This window comes from Mixophyes fleayi, chromosome 7 (genome assembly GCF_038048845.1).
Source record: "Mixophyes fleayi isolate aMixFle1 chromosome 7, aMixFle1.hap1, whole genome shotgun sequence".
Lineage (NCBI taxonomy): Eukaryota > Metazoa > Chordata > Amphibia > Anura > Limnodynastidae > Mixophyes > Mixophyes fleayi.
In genome coordinates, this window is record NC_134408.1 from 114203318 (window position 1) to 114218697 (window position 15380).

Here is a 15380-nt window from a genome sequence, read left to right on the forward strand (position 1 = left end):
ACTAACAAGAATTCCAAGGAAGCAAAAACATTTTCTAGCTTGGTTTGAAAGGAACGTGTTATTTATATAGTCATAGTTTTGATGGTAGATATTTCTTATCCCTTTTCTCTCCCCCTATTTTCTTGCTCCAAATCCAGTTTTCATGTTTATATAATCTTTTTTGTTAACTCATAAAAACAAGAAATGCAACAAATAATTGTCTATAATAATTGCTGGCTGGTGAGTGTCATCATCACCAGCTATTTGTATAGTGCCACTGATTCTGCGGAGAGCTTCCATCAGTCCCTGCCCTATTAGAGCTTACAGTCTAAAATTACCTAAACACACACACACACTAAAGTCAATTTGATAGCAGCCAATTAACCTACTAGTATGTTTTTAGAGTGTGGGAGGAAACCCAAGCAAACTCCACATGATAAGGCCATGGTCGGGAACAGGGCCGGATTAACCATAGGGCTAACTGGGCTACAGCCCAGGGGCCTCGGGCATCCAGGGGGCCCTTGAAAGTGCTCAGCAGCAGTATTGATCGGTCGGGGGCGGGGGCGCCCCTGGGACATTCAATGCTGCTGAGCACATTCACTGCAGTCCTTCCCCGGCGCGCTGTAGTCTCCTTACTGAGGAAATCTCGTGAGTCTCACTCTCACGAGATCTCCTCAGTAAAGAGCGTACAGTGCGCCGGGGAAGGACTGCAATGCCAGAAGGAGGTAAGTGCCTTGGGGACGGCTCGGATCACGGAGGGGGGGAGGGCCCTCATGGGGGTATGGAGGCCCCCTTAGCCCAGGGGCCTCCATTCCCTTAATCCGGCCCTGGTCGGTAATCAAACTCATGACCCCCCAGTGCTGTGAGGCAGAGCTGCCAACCACTAAGCCATTGTGCTTCTCATTACTCTTCATTACATTATAATGGTGTATGAATAGGCACATGCAACATCGGCTTTTATAGATAACACTGCCAAGCTGCATCTCTATGCTACGCTACAGGAACTAACATAAGACCACAATTTTTTAGACTAATTATTTACATCTACATTTGTGGTGCAAAATGCATCAAATTCTAAACCATGATGCTGGTAGCTTCTTTATCCTCCTAGATAGGTTGCCAAGGCTATGATTGACATCTGACAGACACACAGATAAGTACATAAAACAGGAAATTGTTTTTTAACAGCAGAAATAAAAGAGCCCACATGACTTTAAATTGAATTGTAATCATTGTTTACTGTCAAATTTTAAATGTAATATTTATAACTGAATGCCAATGTAAGTTTGCAAAGTTTAATAAAAATATGATGAACATGAAAATAATCGATGCATTTGATTGTTTGCTTTTTCTTTAAATGTTCATTATTTGCTGCTTTCTCCATGTTGTTTCCAGCATCTTCATCTTGTACCTATCACAGGGTGCTGTGCTTGAGGCAGTGCCAACACTATGCTTCTGCCAGCGGGCGATGGGGCCACAGGGAATATAAGCAGCCAGGAAGGAAGGAAGGAAGGAAGAACGGCAGAGAGATAGAGGGAAGCTGATCAGATCACAGCACAAAGTCTTTGATCAGAAGACAGGTGTGCGGAGGTTACAGTAGTACAGGACTGATCCGGGATGAAGACATTCTCACTATGATTCAGTGACAGAGGCTGCTATGGGGGTGTAATTCTGCTGCTGATAACAGGGTGAGTGTCCTTCTCTCTTCATGTTTTTCTCTCATACATGATCGATATAACTAAGAATGGTTTCGGGATTATAAATGCTGCTGTTTTGCCTCAGACATTTATACTTTATACTCTCAACAATCAAATACAAAGTCTCAATTCAAAGGCAGAATTTGAGTTACGTTGCTAAGGAGGTGATAGGTACATGGATCATCCTCCTGGCAGAAAAGGCAATTCTCATTGGACAGATGTAACTAACTAAAGGATCTACAGATAATATATTAAAAGGCCAACTTTCTAACCCTGATCTCTCTGACCAGCTCTCATGGGAGTCAATGGCTTCACCCTTAGCTTGCACCCAGCTGGATTTAGGGGAAGGGTGGGGAGGTTACTCATTGTCATCAGTAATATAAAGGCAGATAGAAATGGCTGGCATCCTCTTGCCTGGGAGACAGGTTAATACAAACATCATCTTGATCTTTTTTTTAATGCCTCTAAATATTTCTTTTTAAACTATGGCCTTTCTCACATGTGCCATGCTCCTCTACCCTTTCCTCTTAAAGTACTTTATTTTCTCTGCTCCCAGCGGTAGAATGACTGTCAGACCGAGCACCAGAAGATGGAGCCGGGAGTTTGTGCCTCACACAGAGACACGATCCGGTGCCAGCTCCCGGGAGAGATCTCATTCCAGGGAACGACCTAGACAAAGGCAAGTTTTCCCTCGTCATGTGCTTTCTCTGATAGAGCAACGTGTGCTTCCCAGGGAAAGTCTGTTCAATTCAATTTAAAATAACAGTTAAATGTACTAGTAAAGAGTAAAACTTACACAAAACAAATTAAATTGACTATTGAGTTTTTAATATTTAAGAAATATTGTTATTGGTAAATATTCAGAAACATAAGGGGTTACTTGGAACAATTAGAGACACTTTAGGGGGCATTTAGGATAAACTGACATTAAGGGTTATATTTATTAAACTGCGGATTTGTAAAAGTGGAGATGTTGCTTATAGCAACCAATCAGATTCTAGCTTTCATTTTGTAGAATGTACTAAATAAATGATAACTATAATCTGATTGGTTGCTATAGGCAACATCTCCACTTTTTCGAACCCGCAGTTTAGTAGATATACCCCTAAGGGTGCTTGGCAAACATTTGCAGTTCTAAGGGGTATGTCATGTAAAGGGGTTTAGAAACCCTGTTCTGGAGGAACGATATCAGGGTTTCAGAATATAGGGTAGATATGGAAGGTTGGAGTGCATTTCTAATAAAGAAGACAACATGTTATTTCACAGTGGTAATAATTGTTCCATATTTGGGTATTTTTCTTATATTCAGTTCTTCATGATACGCTTTCTAGAATGCTACTAGTATACACCCCAGTAATTGGAAAACAGTGAATAGATCTGAAATGGTAAAGACATCATTAGTTGCTATAAATTAATGCTTATACTATGTCAGTGAGAGCAATACAATGAGAGAACCAGTAATATTTAAGTGTGTCGCACGCACATAAAATAAAATACCTCTTCAACGCCAGTTTTCTATATTCTTATTGATTGGTTTTGCTGCATTTTAAAGAACATGTTGTTTAGTTTCTGTGTATAGATTAGCAGTGCAGCTAAATGATTAATCCTTTCACAAAAGATTTTGCTGTAGACCAAACTAATTGTGGACCGACCCCAATGTGCATAATCAAATTGAGCAGAATGGGCCTAAAGGATAACATTAAGGGGTTGATCTAGAGATAGAGGTAAATCCAGCTAACTGGGCAGGGGCAAAAGCAGGATTTGCAGAGGTGGGTTTCCACACCATGCCGCCAGTGGGCGTGACCAGCATGCATGGGGGCGTAGCTATAATTTTAGAAAGTGCTTGGCTGCTCTCCAACTCTCCCTATTCCCATAATATACATTGGCAATACTGCGTACATTACTGTTAGGTGCATGCAGTCTCTCTCTTTTCAAGCAGAGCCGTGTGAAGCAGGGGGCAGGGTCCAGACACCTCAATTATACAGTGCCCCAGGCTTGTAGGGGGGTTTCCAGGCACTAGAAAACCCCCATCCCCCTCAGTTTGCCTATGCTGGGGGTAAAATATTGTGATGCCAGGGGTGTAACTGAAATTAGTTGTGCATACAGGGAAAATATTTTTGTGCATGTAGGATGTGCCCCCCCTCTCGATTCTAAAACTGTCCACATTTTAATTTTACACCCCCCCCTCCCCTGTAGTGCAATGTGGTTTTACCAAGGTTAACTTTGAATAAGGCCATGTATGGGAGATATTGGCAGTGATATTTCTGTGTCCTGTAGAACAATTGCATCAGATTAACATTCGACTGTTGGTAGCTCAGGTGTTTTATAAACATTGAGTGGGCCAGTGTCAAGTTTTTGGTGTGCCACCACTAGATTTCATGCACTTTCTTCGGAGCCCACTAGTGGCACTAAATCAACATAAAGGAGAGCACTGGTTATAGTGAAATATACATTTCATATTTATTATATATTCATTTTAAAAACAATAAATTTAGAATTAAAACAATAAATTACACATATAATGTCACATGTATTAATCCCGCTAAATGTGGAAAGTATATAAGTAAGTATCACATTCAATCATATATTATCCAATTTCATCAAGCTCAAGATTAATCATAAATTGTTCATATTTAGATTTGTCCACTCATTTGGAAATATTAATCCTTGTAAGCAGATTTATTTAATATTCCAAACTTTGTGTCTTCAGAGATCCAAATATTTGCCTCCTTAATAGAAGAACCAAGGTGAGGAGCTGAAAATGATGCTTTGCTAAGGATAATCCTATAAATATATTCAATATTCAGTGATTTTATGTTCACAGTATTAGGGGCTCTAATTGCTTTGTGTGTTTTTTCTCATTATTGGCACTGATTGGTCTGAGTCCCCTTACTGCCCCTGCAGAGAGCACCAGAAATATGGCATCAGCTGGCACTGCTCTAGCTGTATGATGGGCGCTACAGGCACCACTTGACTAGATACAACACTGGTTGCCAAAAGCTCCCATGATTGGGCTGGTTTCTCATCTGAATTCTAATTCAGTACTTGCCTAATATAAAATGTTTGTTTGTTTTATTCTGTAATTTGATTTGTACTTGCGAAAAAAATGAGATAATGTGAAAGCTTGTGGCGAGGTGTGTGCATAGCTTATGTGTGACACGTCTCAAACAAAATGCCACGAGGCTGTCCCACATGTGAATGGACCACAATCTGCAGCTTCCCCAATGGAAATGTGCTCTGTTGTGGGTCATATGGACACTCCTTGGAGCCTATGGTGAAGCTGATCCATATTGTCTACATTAACCCAAACAATGTGGCAGTTTGGGATGAAATAGCTGGGAGGTTAGCAATTATATTTGACTGTCCATTATTGTTACCCAAGAGGACTTCCCAGCATATTTAATACAATGTATAGTGGCTTTATTACAATCAGAGATCACACAATCAGTAGTCAGAAAAGTCAAAATTGCAGATTACAGTATCTATGATATATGTGCTACAAAAACATTGTTCAAACTATACAGAGGGTCCTGTAAACCGCAGCCTGGTTCCTGTATAGTATTCCTAGTGTTAGCTATCAGGATATTAAGTTAAAGACAAATTGCTTTTATATATTGACTGATACTCACCTGCCCCAGTGATTCTGGCTTGGAGTGGTCAGGGTTATCCACTTTACCAGGTCAGACTCTGCATATCTGCACGTTCATGAGCTAGTTTGCTGGATGATCCCGGCGCAGTGGTTCTGAAAGCCCAGCTCCAATATTGTAGAAAAAAATGTTTAAAACTAGATAAACATTATTAATACAAGTTCAAAATATAGCTCAAACATTAATAAAATGTGTTACGCTTTCAGATTGATCCTATGATGGTAATAGCAGTATGAGTATTGTGGTGGTACAAGCTAAACAGACTTCCACATGCAAACACACAGGGAAACCCTGGAAAGTCTTACTGTCGATGATAATGTTATTGCCGGAGGTAACCCTTTAATGTATAGGTCCTACATGCTGCAACAATGGGGGGCCTTCTCCTTTCTCCTAGCTATTTCTGTGTTAGGCCCTTTGATTATGTTTGCTAGATGCCTGCCTGTAGTGCCCTGCAGGTAGGTCTATGAAGTATACTTGGCATAATTATTAGATGCTTCTAGTAAAGCAGTTGATATAAGTATCATAAAGCACTAAACTAAAGACTACATTTCTGCTTTCTTGTTCTATAGGCAGAATTATAGAAAACAGTGCATGGCCTTCTGCGGTGGGTTGGATTGTATGCACATGCTGCCAGTGTGTAGTCTTTCCACTCGGCCTAGAGGGGTTTATGTCTGGGCGTCCAATCAATCAAGAGGAAAGACTTAAGGACATGGATTTTGGCCACTGGATTGGATCATATAAAGTGCAGATCATCCTGGTCTGCAACTTTGGTCTGATTGGATGTCTCACATGAACTCTGCTGGCAGTGTAGCCCTCTACAATTATCAAAGTTTCTCTTTCGGGTTCAGCTCTTTACTCAGACCTGAGATTCCCAACAGTCTGTTATATCTTAGCTAAATTAAGATCTATATTGCAGTGTTCAATAAACAGCAATTTAGTTAGATCAGAGTCAGTGTTGTGCAGACCCACATACCTTGTTACCTATACTTGATACCCTGGTATGTGACATCTAATACTTTTATGTTGTTACCCAAGAATTCGGGCCTATACCTGCTGCTCACAGGGGAGGCTAGAATTGGTTACCTTCATTCTACTACACCTTCTAGATCCAAGTTCAGGACAGTCTTGCATGAATACATGTAACAAACCAGAAAAACTCTACTGAGGACCCCCATCAGTCTATGTGAGCAGTAATGTGGGCACCTCCCATATCTGAACATTTAATGCACCCACTATAACTACCAGACATAATATATGTAGCCAAATGTGATAATGATCCACTTGTGCAACATGATCATCACAAGGCACAGTGTTACTGGTGAACTTTTCCTGATACAAACTCAACTTGAATCGACAGAATATTTATTTAAACCCAATAAATCACAGCACAAAAACATTGCATTGCTAAGAAAGCGTTAGGACCAAAATATTTATGTAAGGCCAATAGTCCATGTAACAGTAACAAAGGTAATAATCGTGTCGCAGACAGAAATGGGGACTGATAGGCTGCTTGAAGTGAAGGGTATGTATAATATGTGCAATGCAGAAAATATTCACCCCTCAGTTGTCAAGTACTAAAGGTATAACAAAGTCATGCAATGGATTTTATTATTTTTTTTTCTTTGAGAAGGGGGGAACAAAATGTATAAGATATAGGAGAATGGAAAAAAATACAAGTGCAAATACTAGGGACCTAAGTTATTAAGGAGAGCAAAGCAAGAAAAAGGAGTAACTTTGCACCTTGGCACAACCATATTGCATTGGAGGGGGAGGTGAATTTAAAATGTGGGGGCAGTTTTATAATTGGGATAGGGCATGTCCTAGATCAACTTTAAATTTCAGTGTAAAAACAAAGCTATCAAGTATTTGTGCGCTACATGAAAAGCAGCCAGTATTTTACTTATGTGCAAAATAATAAACTAATTTGCATCCCTTGCATTGTAACATGGTTTGTCCAGGAGCAAATTTACAACTTTTTTGCCTTGCTCTCCTTAGAGACTCAGTCCCATGATTTCCATTTAGGCTACTCTATCTGTTTTGACAACTACCACATAACATTTTAAAACACACCATACATATATAAAGATATATTGCATATATGTATATTGCCCTTATATAGTCTACAATCTACATTATATAATGCATATATAGTTTGGAAGGGTCCTAAAACTTAGTGACTATAGGTGGCACTGCAGCTTTATTTCCATATTTATATACATAAGGTATACAGTATTTCTTGACTTGGGGGAATTTGGGGAAGCATATGTAATTCCCCTACATTTGTTAAATGGATGATGGTGGCACCATTACATCTAGTTAGTGCTTCCAATCACCATCACTGGATGTTGTGTTTCCTCACCCTGCAGCCTTGCACTGTGTGGTCATCAGGTGACAATTTATATAATTAGCTCACTTGGCCCATTATCAAAACCACCTGATCTACCCAATTTGGAATAATGTACAAGTTACATAACATTAGCCTAGTGAAATGACTACTAATAGTAGTTAATGCCAGTAGTAAACTAACTAATACAACAGCACGGTGCTTTACTGTCAGTAGTCTGCACTGAAATGGCAAATGGCATTTGGTGAATGAGTAATTTATTAAAAGTAATACTAACTTGTTACTAACTACTTACAAACTTTTTTTTCATAAATTCGTAGAATTCAGGGGGCTTGGAGGACAATTTAACTCATTAAATGCTCTTATAAAATGGATATAGTGAACCCCCCCTCCCCCCCGGGCTATATTCATCTGCACTGTGGGCACCCAGATGAAATCCCTTTCACATTTTGATACACGTCATACATAATATGAGTAAACCACAGCATGTCTGGCTCCACCTCTCCACTGTGTCATTACACTTCTTCAGGCTGCTGACCCCCATCACACACCTATTAAAGACCTTTTTCAATTTTTTTTATATTTTATTAGGTTTTTGAATAACAGAAATAAGATAGGGGAGGGGGTACAGAAGAAAGAAGTAGGGTGGGGGAAGGTGAAACAGTCTCAATTGAATAAAGAATACATGTGACTTAAGGAGGCATAACAAAAATAATAAGGGTGAACTTCACAATGTACAAATGACCAAACAAAAAAGCAAATATTATAGCAATGTGGAGGAGAATTCAACCTAAGGGGTGTAGACTAGAGGGGAGGGGGAGACCTAGGGGAATGTTAGTAAGGGTAAAGTGAGGGGAGATGATTAGAGCAATGATGAGAGGAGAGCATTTAATATAGAGTTAAATCCTTTACTCAGAGTGTGATTGGGCTGTCATCATAGTGTGTGGTCCAATCAAACCAAGTACTGGTAAATTGTATGGGCCGATCCCGTCTTATGCTCGTGATGGGCTCCATTTTGTATATTTACCAGGTTTTGTTAATGCGCGCTGGAATAGTGGGCCCCCTTTTTCCAGTTAGTGGCTATGAGACACCGAGCTGCCGCGAGAATATGTCCTATTAGTGTTTGTGCGTGTTTCTTCACTTCAGGGATGAGACGTGACTAAAGTTCATGTGTTAAGAAAAAAATAAAAGTGTTAATACCTTTTAAACCGACCACCATCCAAGTGCTGAATTGCTTTGCTCATCTAGAGCAGAGGTGGGCAAACCAGTCCTCAAGGGCCATCAACAGTTCATGTTTTTAGGATTTCTTTAATCATGCACAGCTGAGTTAATCTATTTGGCTGGGTCAGTAATTATCCCAGCTGTTTCTACATGTTTTTAGGATTTCTGTCTGTAGAAACAGCTGGGATAATTACTGTAAACAAACAAAGCACATCAACATGTCCATTGAAGAAGGGAACACTTTACTTTGCCAATATTTTAAAATGCAATGTTACGATGTTATGATGTGCAAAGTTACGTTTGCTGAGTTTTCATTAGTGTTTTCATATCAGTGCTGTGTGACCTCATTAGGGGGGAGGGCATACCCACTGGAGGGCCAGATAATATAAAACATTCGTTAATAATACTCCGAATCACAAAATGTTCAACTAAAAGCAGAAAACATCCACACAAGAAATAGCAATACACTGATAGATACTGTAGAATAAAATCCCTCTTAATCGGGATCTTAGATGTTATTAATACAATCTGTTATTCTCTAGACTTTATGAGTTAATATTTATTGAAGAACAGTTATTAAGATGCAAACAATCTGCGGATTATACCGCTACTCACAATTGTGGTCACCTTGGCAAAGAAAGCCATTCTAGGCAACTGGACATCCAAAAGGACCCCATCCATATTGGAGGTCACATCGGAGTTGATGGAAACATTATATTTCGACAGACGAGCCACCTTCAATGATTTAGAGAAAGGGGTGGAGCGCTTCCATGCTAAATGGGGTGCATACATAGACACATTGGAGGACTTGACTCGGCTCCATATCATGCGGGTCTTTGAGGATACTAGGTGGTCTTTACTGAGAAATCTTTGAGGATGGTGGATGAGGTTAAGTTTTATCCAAAATGTGAATGATTGGCAAATGATCAGCTAAACTGGTATTAATAGGAAGTCATAGTATGTTTCATGAGAAACACCAGGAAAACACACTATTCAGTGACTCGGTTAGTCGCAGTCTCCTCTCTCTTCCCCTCCTCTGTCTCCTTTCTTGCCCTTTTCTCTTTTCCATTCTATTTCTGTCCCCTTCTTTTATTTTATTTTTTATTTTCCTCTCTCATTTATGTTTGTGATAGAAAAAGAAAAATGTTATTTGTACATTGAGAAATTATGTTGCAATTATTTGACGTGATGTAAACTTGCCTATTTCTTTGTACAATAAAAAAAGATTTACAAAAAAAAAAAAAAAAAAGATGCAAACAATCTATATCATAATCAAATTATGTTAACATGACATGATAGAAACTGCAGTGTTTCAAAGATCACTGAGTGTATAGCACGCTGTGTGCATGATGTCCCAGCCGTAAAGTGTCCTGGGAGAATTATTTCCAAATGTCGGCAACTAAGCTATTAATGTAAATGTAATCAGGGCACATAGGTTATGGGCAGACAAATGATATTCCATTATATTTTAAATATTGAGTGAATATTAACTTACATCAGTACTAGGATGTCCACAGAGCACACACAAAAAGAGAAGTGTACAGATGCCAGACATATAGGGGGGAATTCAATTGGGCACATTACTCTCGAAAGTAACCCAGCCTGCGCCCTATTACCATTACTATGGTACAAAATGCTTTGTAATAGGCATTTCAGAAGAGAGCACGAGCGATGCAAAAATATTTTTCACATAACTTGCATCATAGACTGTTCTAGTCTTGGTCTAGGTCCATTTTGGGATCCTGTGCTGCATCTTCCTCTATTTTAAAAAAAAATTCTCCGTTGTACTCATGATTTCACCCAATTGCAAATTCTCCAAACTATCCTGACTTCATTGTGAGATTCCTGATTTCCAGACCTTACTCAAGTGGAAGTGGGGGGAGAATTGTCAGAAAGTGGATGAGGTTGGGTGGAGATTGGACATGTTTCAGACGACTTGAGACGGGAGCTTATTTTGTCCTAATTTATTGAAATTTTGGGAGGCAGGCCACTGCGTTTCAGTGGTTCCACTCATTTATGTATGTGTCTTCCTTTTTGGGTCTCTGTTTTTCATGTTTTGTCTCTTTTTTTCAGAACCCTTTTGCCTATTTCTTCCCTGTTTCTGTTTCTCTTCTATTTTCTCTTTTTTTTTTTTGCCTCTGTTGTACCTCTGTCCTCTCCCTATTGTCTTTTTTTTCTCCTTGAAGCCTATATTGTTTCAGCTTCATGGCTTCTCCTATTATGCCACCTTTTCCCATTTTGCTGCCCTCTCTGTGTGTCACGGGCACTAGGAGTCTTTGCCCAGGATATCACCAGATGATGGACTTACCAGAGTAATATAGCTGGTACTATGGTTCTCTGGTAGCAGGGTGACAACGGAACAGGAGAATCAGCAGATGGTGAGAGAATGCTCAAAGAAAGTCTATGACTAGCAGCAACTGGTAATGAGTAGATGAATGTACACGAGGAACCAGATGGACAAGTAAACGTGAGGAGAGTCAGTGGTCTGCGTACAGCAAGTTGTACCACTGCTATAGTGAGGAGGAATGTCCAGGAGTAGCGAAGTAGCAAGGAGGTAGTGAGAGTCAGTGGTCTGCGTATAGCAAGTTGTACCACTGTCTATAGTGAAGGAATGGATTCCAGGTGCAAGTAGGTAACGGGGAAGTCAGTGGTCTGCGTATAGCAAGTTGTACCACTGCTTATGTGAGAGGATACTAGAAACTGGTGTCACAGGGAAACAGGAGTCAGTGGTCTGCGTCAGCAAGTTGTACCACTGCTATATATATGTGAGGAGGGGCACGAGGAGATGAATGTAATGCAGAGGATACACGGGCACACGGAACTTGATCCCACGATGATATCCACAATACAATAATAGCTGACAAGCGCTGCTTGAAGTATACAAAGTCACTAGAGCGATCCAGGTAATAGGACACAAAGTCAATAGTCACAATAGCTTCAGTAGATAGAAGACTCCGGAGATGAACACAACACAGTCCAGACGGCTATGCAATACAAAAGAAAAGTCAATGGAAGGTATGCATACCGCGGTTCAGGAGAGCAGGCTGTCAGTGAGACGTGCAGGGATACCTGAACGGCTGAACGCCGGCAGGAGGAGAAACCACTGGAGGATGGAAGCGGTAATCAGGTTGGTGCAGCGCACGGCAGGTAACCAGTATCAATGGAGCAATACTCAGGAAGCAGTAGTAAGTAAAACTGGAAACATGATGAACACGGGAGAGTTGAGGCTGTCTGGTATCCGGCAGTAGTAGCGGAGGCAGCGGAGGGAAGACACGCTGAACACGGGAGAGTAGAGGCGGTCTGGAATCTGGTAGTAGAAGCAGATAGGAATCAGTGGAGAGCTGACACGATGAACACAGGAGAGTTGAGGCGGACTGGAATCCGGCAGCAGTAGCAGATAGGAATCAGCTGAGTGCAGGCACGATGAACACAGGAGAGTTGAGGCGGACTGGAATCCGGCAGCAGTAGCAGATAGGAATCAGCTGAGTGCAGGCACGATGAACACAGGAGAGTTGAAGTGTTCTGGAAACCACAAACGTAGTAGACGGGAATCAGCTGGAGCTGAATACACGAGGAAACACAGGAACACCTTCAGAGGCTCATGGGGAATGAGACTCCAAGATCAGGCAACCAGGTAATGATCACAGGTGGTTTAAATAGGGAGGGTTGCCTGATCATCCAATCAATTAAAAGCAACAGGTACTGAAGGTTTAATAAGGGCTGCACATGCGCAGACCCTCAGGATGGCGGACGGCCACGGTTCCTGAACACAGGAGAAATGGCACTCACAGTCCGGTGAGTGACACTGTGTTTGTTTCAATCCTTCTATTGTTTGTCTCTTTTGTTTCCCCTTTGTGTCTGCCCCCTTATTTCTTTGTTTATTTATTCCTGCTTGACTTCCCTTTTTGTCCTCCTTTATTCCTATTTGTTAAATCTTTTTATGTCTTTTGTATTTGTCCCTCTTCTTTATTCCTCTGTATTTCTTCTGTTTTGCATCTACCTTTTGCAACTGTTTTTGCTGTTGGTGTTGTCTTTTCCTTGGTGGTCAGTGAATCTCTACTCTAAGATTGGTAACTCAATACAGAATTCTCCCGATGCCACATCTTTAACGATTTTACCAACAACTGAAGAAAAAAGTAGCAATCAGCATGCCGATTTATGTGTACACTCTAAACAAGTTTTACACAACTTATCTTCAGATCTGTACACTCCATAGAGATCTATGCACACTGCCGGTCCTGACTCTGCAGAATTGGAACAACATTGTTCCATCTTTGAACAACATTTTTAGTACATTATAAAAATTAAACGAAACAATATGATGTGCTTTGAAACCATAATTGGTCATCGTTGCAGCGTACACACTGGTATAAATATCATCTCTACAGTCATACGATCAGTATCTCTATGACTGCAGGGCGCTATATGCAGCTGAGTAGAAGAATGAGTGATTTTACCCCAATTCAATTCTACAGCTTCCAGCCAATGAAACCACAATGATTCCAGGAAGTACAACTGCAGTGATTTCTCTGCGCATAGTCAATGTGAAGTGACTGTGAAAGTGCCCAGCGTACATTTTTTCTAGCATATTTTTCCTTTGTGGATGATAACGATGCTGACACTTGTTTTCTCTTGGACCTGGAAACTGGGCTATACACTAATTTGAAAAGAAAACCACTTGTCAATTTCTTGATAGCTGGAATCTCCTGACCAATCCATTTCCACCTGTGAGTCAAGAAAATCATGCAGTGTATTAAACATGATGACCTTAAACTCACAGGCTATGTGGATTCAGATTGGGCTGGTGACTATAAGCTTGTTTTATAAGGTTATAGACATTTGTTATGTTTCTTTTAGACTAGATGTCCTATAATAAATATAACACCAACAGCTAAAATAATGCCACACACATAAAATGATGTAACTGCCTTGCGTCTGGAAGCAAGTGGTTAATTAGATTCCTCTAGTGCAGACATCTAATGTAGCTTTGTGGGTTATATACAGAGCACAATCCTAGACCTATCCCCATATCACACCCTCTAATGACTGGAGGCTGGGCTGGAGGTGGAGACGTTACACAAGTTATAATATACTACCTGAGCAGTCAGTGCAGTGCTTGTGTGGTCCCAGCAAGGAGCCCAATCACTTCCTCAGGTAGTGTCACTATGTATATGTTTCTTAGTCTAGCTGTCAATGCTCTGTATTCTTAATATATAAATATAACTTTGGATTTACATATGTGTGATATGGCAGCGAGCACTTATATAGTATATGACATTTTATTGTATTTATGGGTCATTTAAAATGCATTTGTCACTGAGTGATTGTTCTGTGTACATCTCTGATTATATTACATGTGAAAATGAAACAAATACATTGTACCTTTCCAGAAGGGACAGCAGCAATTTTCTTTCTTTAATTACATTTATTGTTTTCTTGATTGTTAATTTAATCACAAGCAACTCAATACTACATCAAATGAATATATTGCTTGAATGTGATAAGCATTGGGTTTATCTAATCTTTGCATCTTCAGACAGTTTGTGTTCTCCACATGTTTGTTTACTGTATACACTTTGTTTTATTTGTTTGACTTTTTTTTGTTATTTATCATATTCAAATAAAGTGCACCCAGGCTGTATAGTATTAGAACATGCGGTAAAGTTCTACAATACTTGTACTTCACTGGGGAGTATCTGGTGGTGACGGGGAGCCATAGAGACTTCCAGTATTGATCTTTTCACTTGAGTCATTTGAGAGTATTTTTTCTGTTTTTTTATTATTTCCCATTTGGACTATGACAGATCAGAATACAAGCAAAGAACATTTTATTTTTGATTATAAAGGATTTAATTATGAAGGATCAAGGAAGAATAGATTTGTTTATATTTAATAAATTGGTGAACAAGTCTATAGAGAAGTCATTTTATTCATGTAAAGTTGATTTGAAATTTGTGTATCGGAGTTTATTTTTACTATTCTTTATTACTCTTTTATGTTACACTTGGACCACTGGGGCATCAAATTTTGCAAACGTGTGCACCTTGGTGGAGATCTAGGTGCACAGGTGCAGCAGATCCAAAACTGTATTTGTGCTGCGTAGTGGCCATTTTGCCCGATCTAACCGACCTTCAGTGACGCCATATAAAAAATATACTTATTTTTGCGACCTTGATCATATTAACCAATGTGTAAAGAAACCCAAAATATAAACGTAAACATTTTTTCATGTGTGCCTTTAAAAAATTGATTGTATTAGCCAAACTAAGTATATCTGAAATACACACTTTAAGTACAAGCGTACAATATTCTGCATGGCTTCTTTTTTTTCACAAGCATAAAATTGCCAATCCATGGCAGTGTCACACACCCACTTTACAATACTTGGAATTGCCCCCATAGAAGAATACACATACTTTTGTGGGTTTGTGGATATACTTGAAAATATACATGCTGGAAAGAATGTAAATGTCACTTAAAAGTTCAACCTAA

The 15380-nt window shown here is 39.8% G+C and overlaps 1 protein-coding gene across 1 annotated transcript in view; it reads left to right on the plus strand.

Annotated features, from left to right (window-relative positions):
• The first annotated feature begins 1558 nt into the window (after positions 1-1558).
• Positions 1559-15380, plus strand: part of TRPM8 (transient receptor potential cation channel subfamily M member 8) — a 74407-nt gene continuing 60585 nt past the window's right edge. The window contains exons 1-2 of the mRNA XM_075180412.1: positions 1559-1667; positions 2233-2355. Of these exons, the coding sequence (XP_075036513.1) occupies positions 2240-2355 (116 nt within the window). The 5' untranslated portion in view covers positions 1559-1667; positions 2233-2239. The remainder of the gene's footprint in view (positions 1668-2232; positions 2356-15380) is intronic.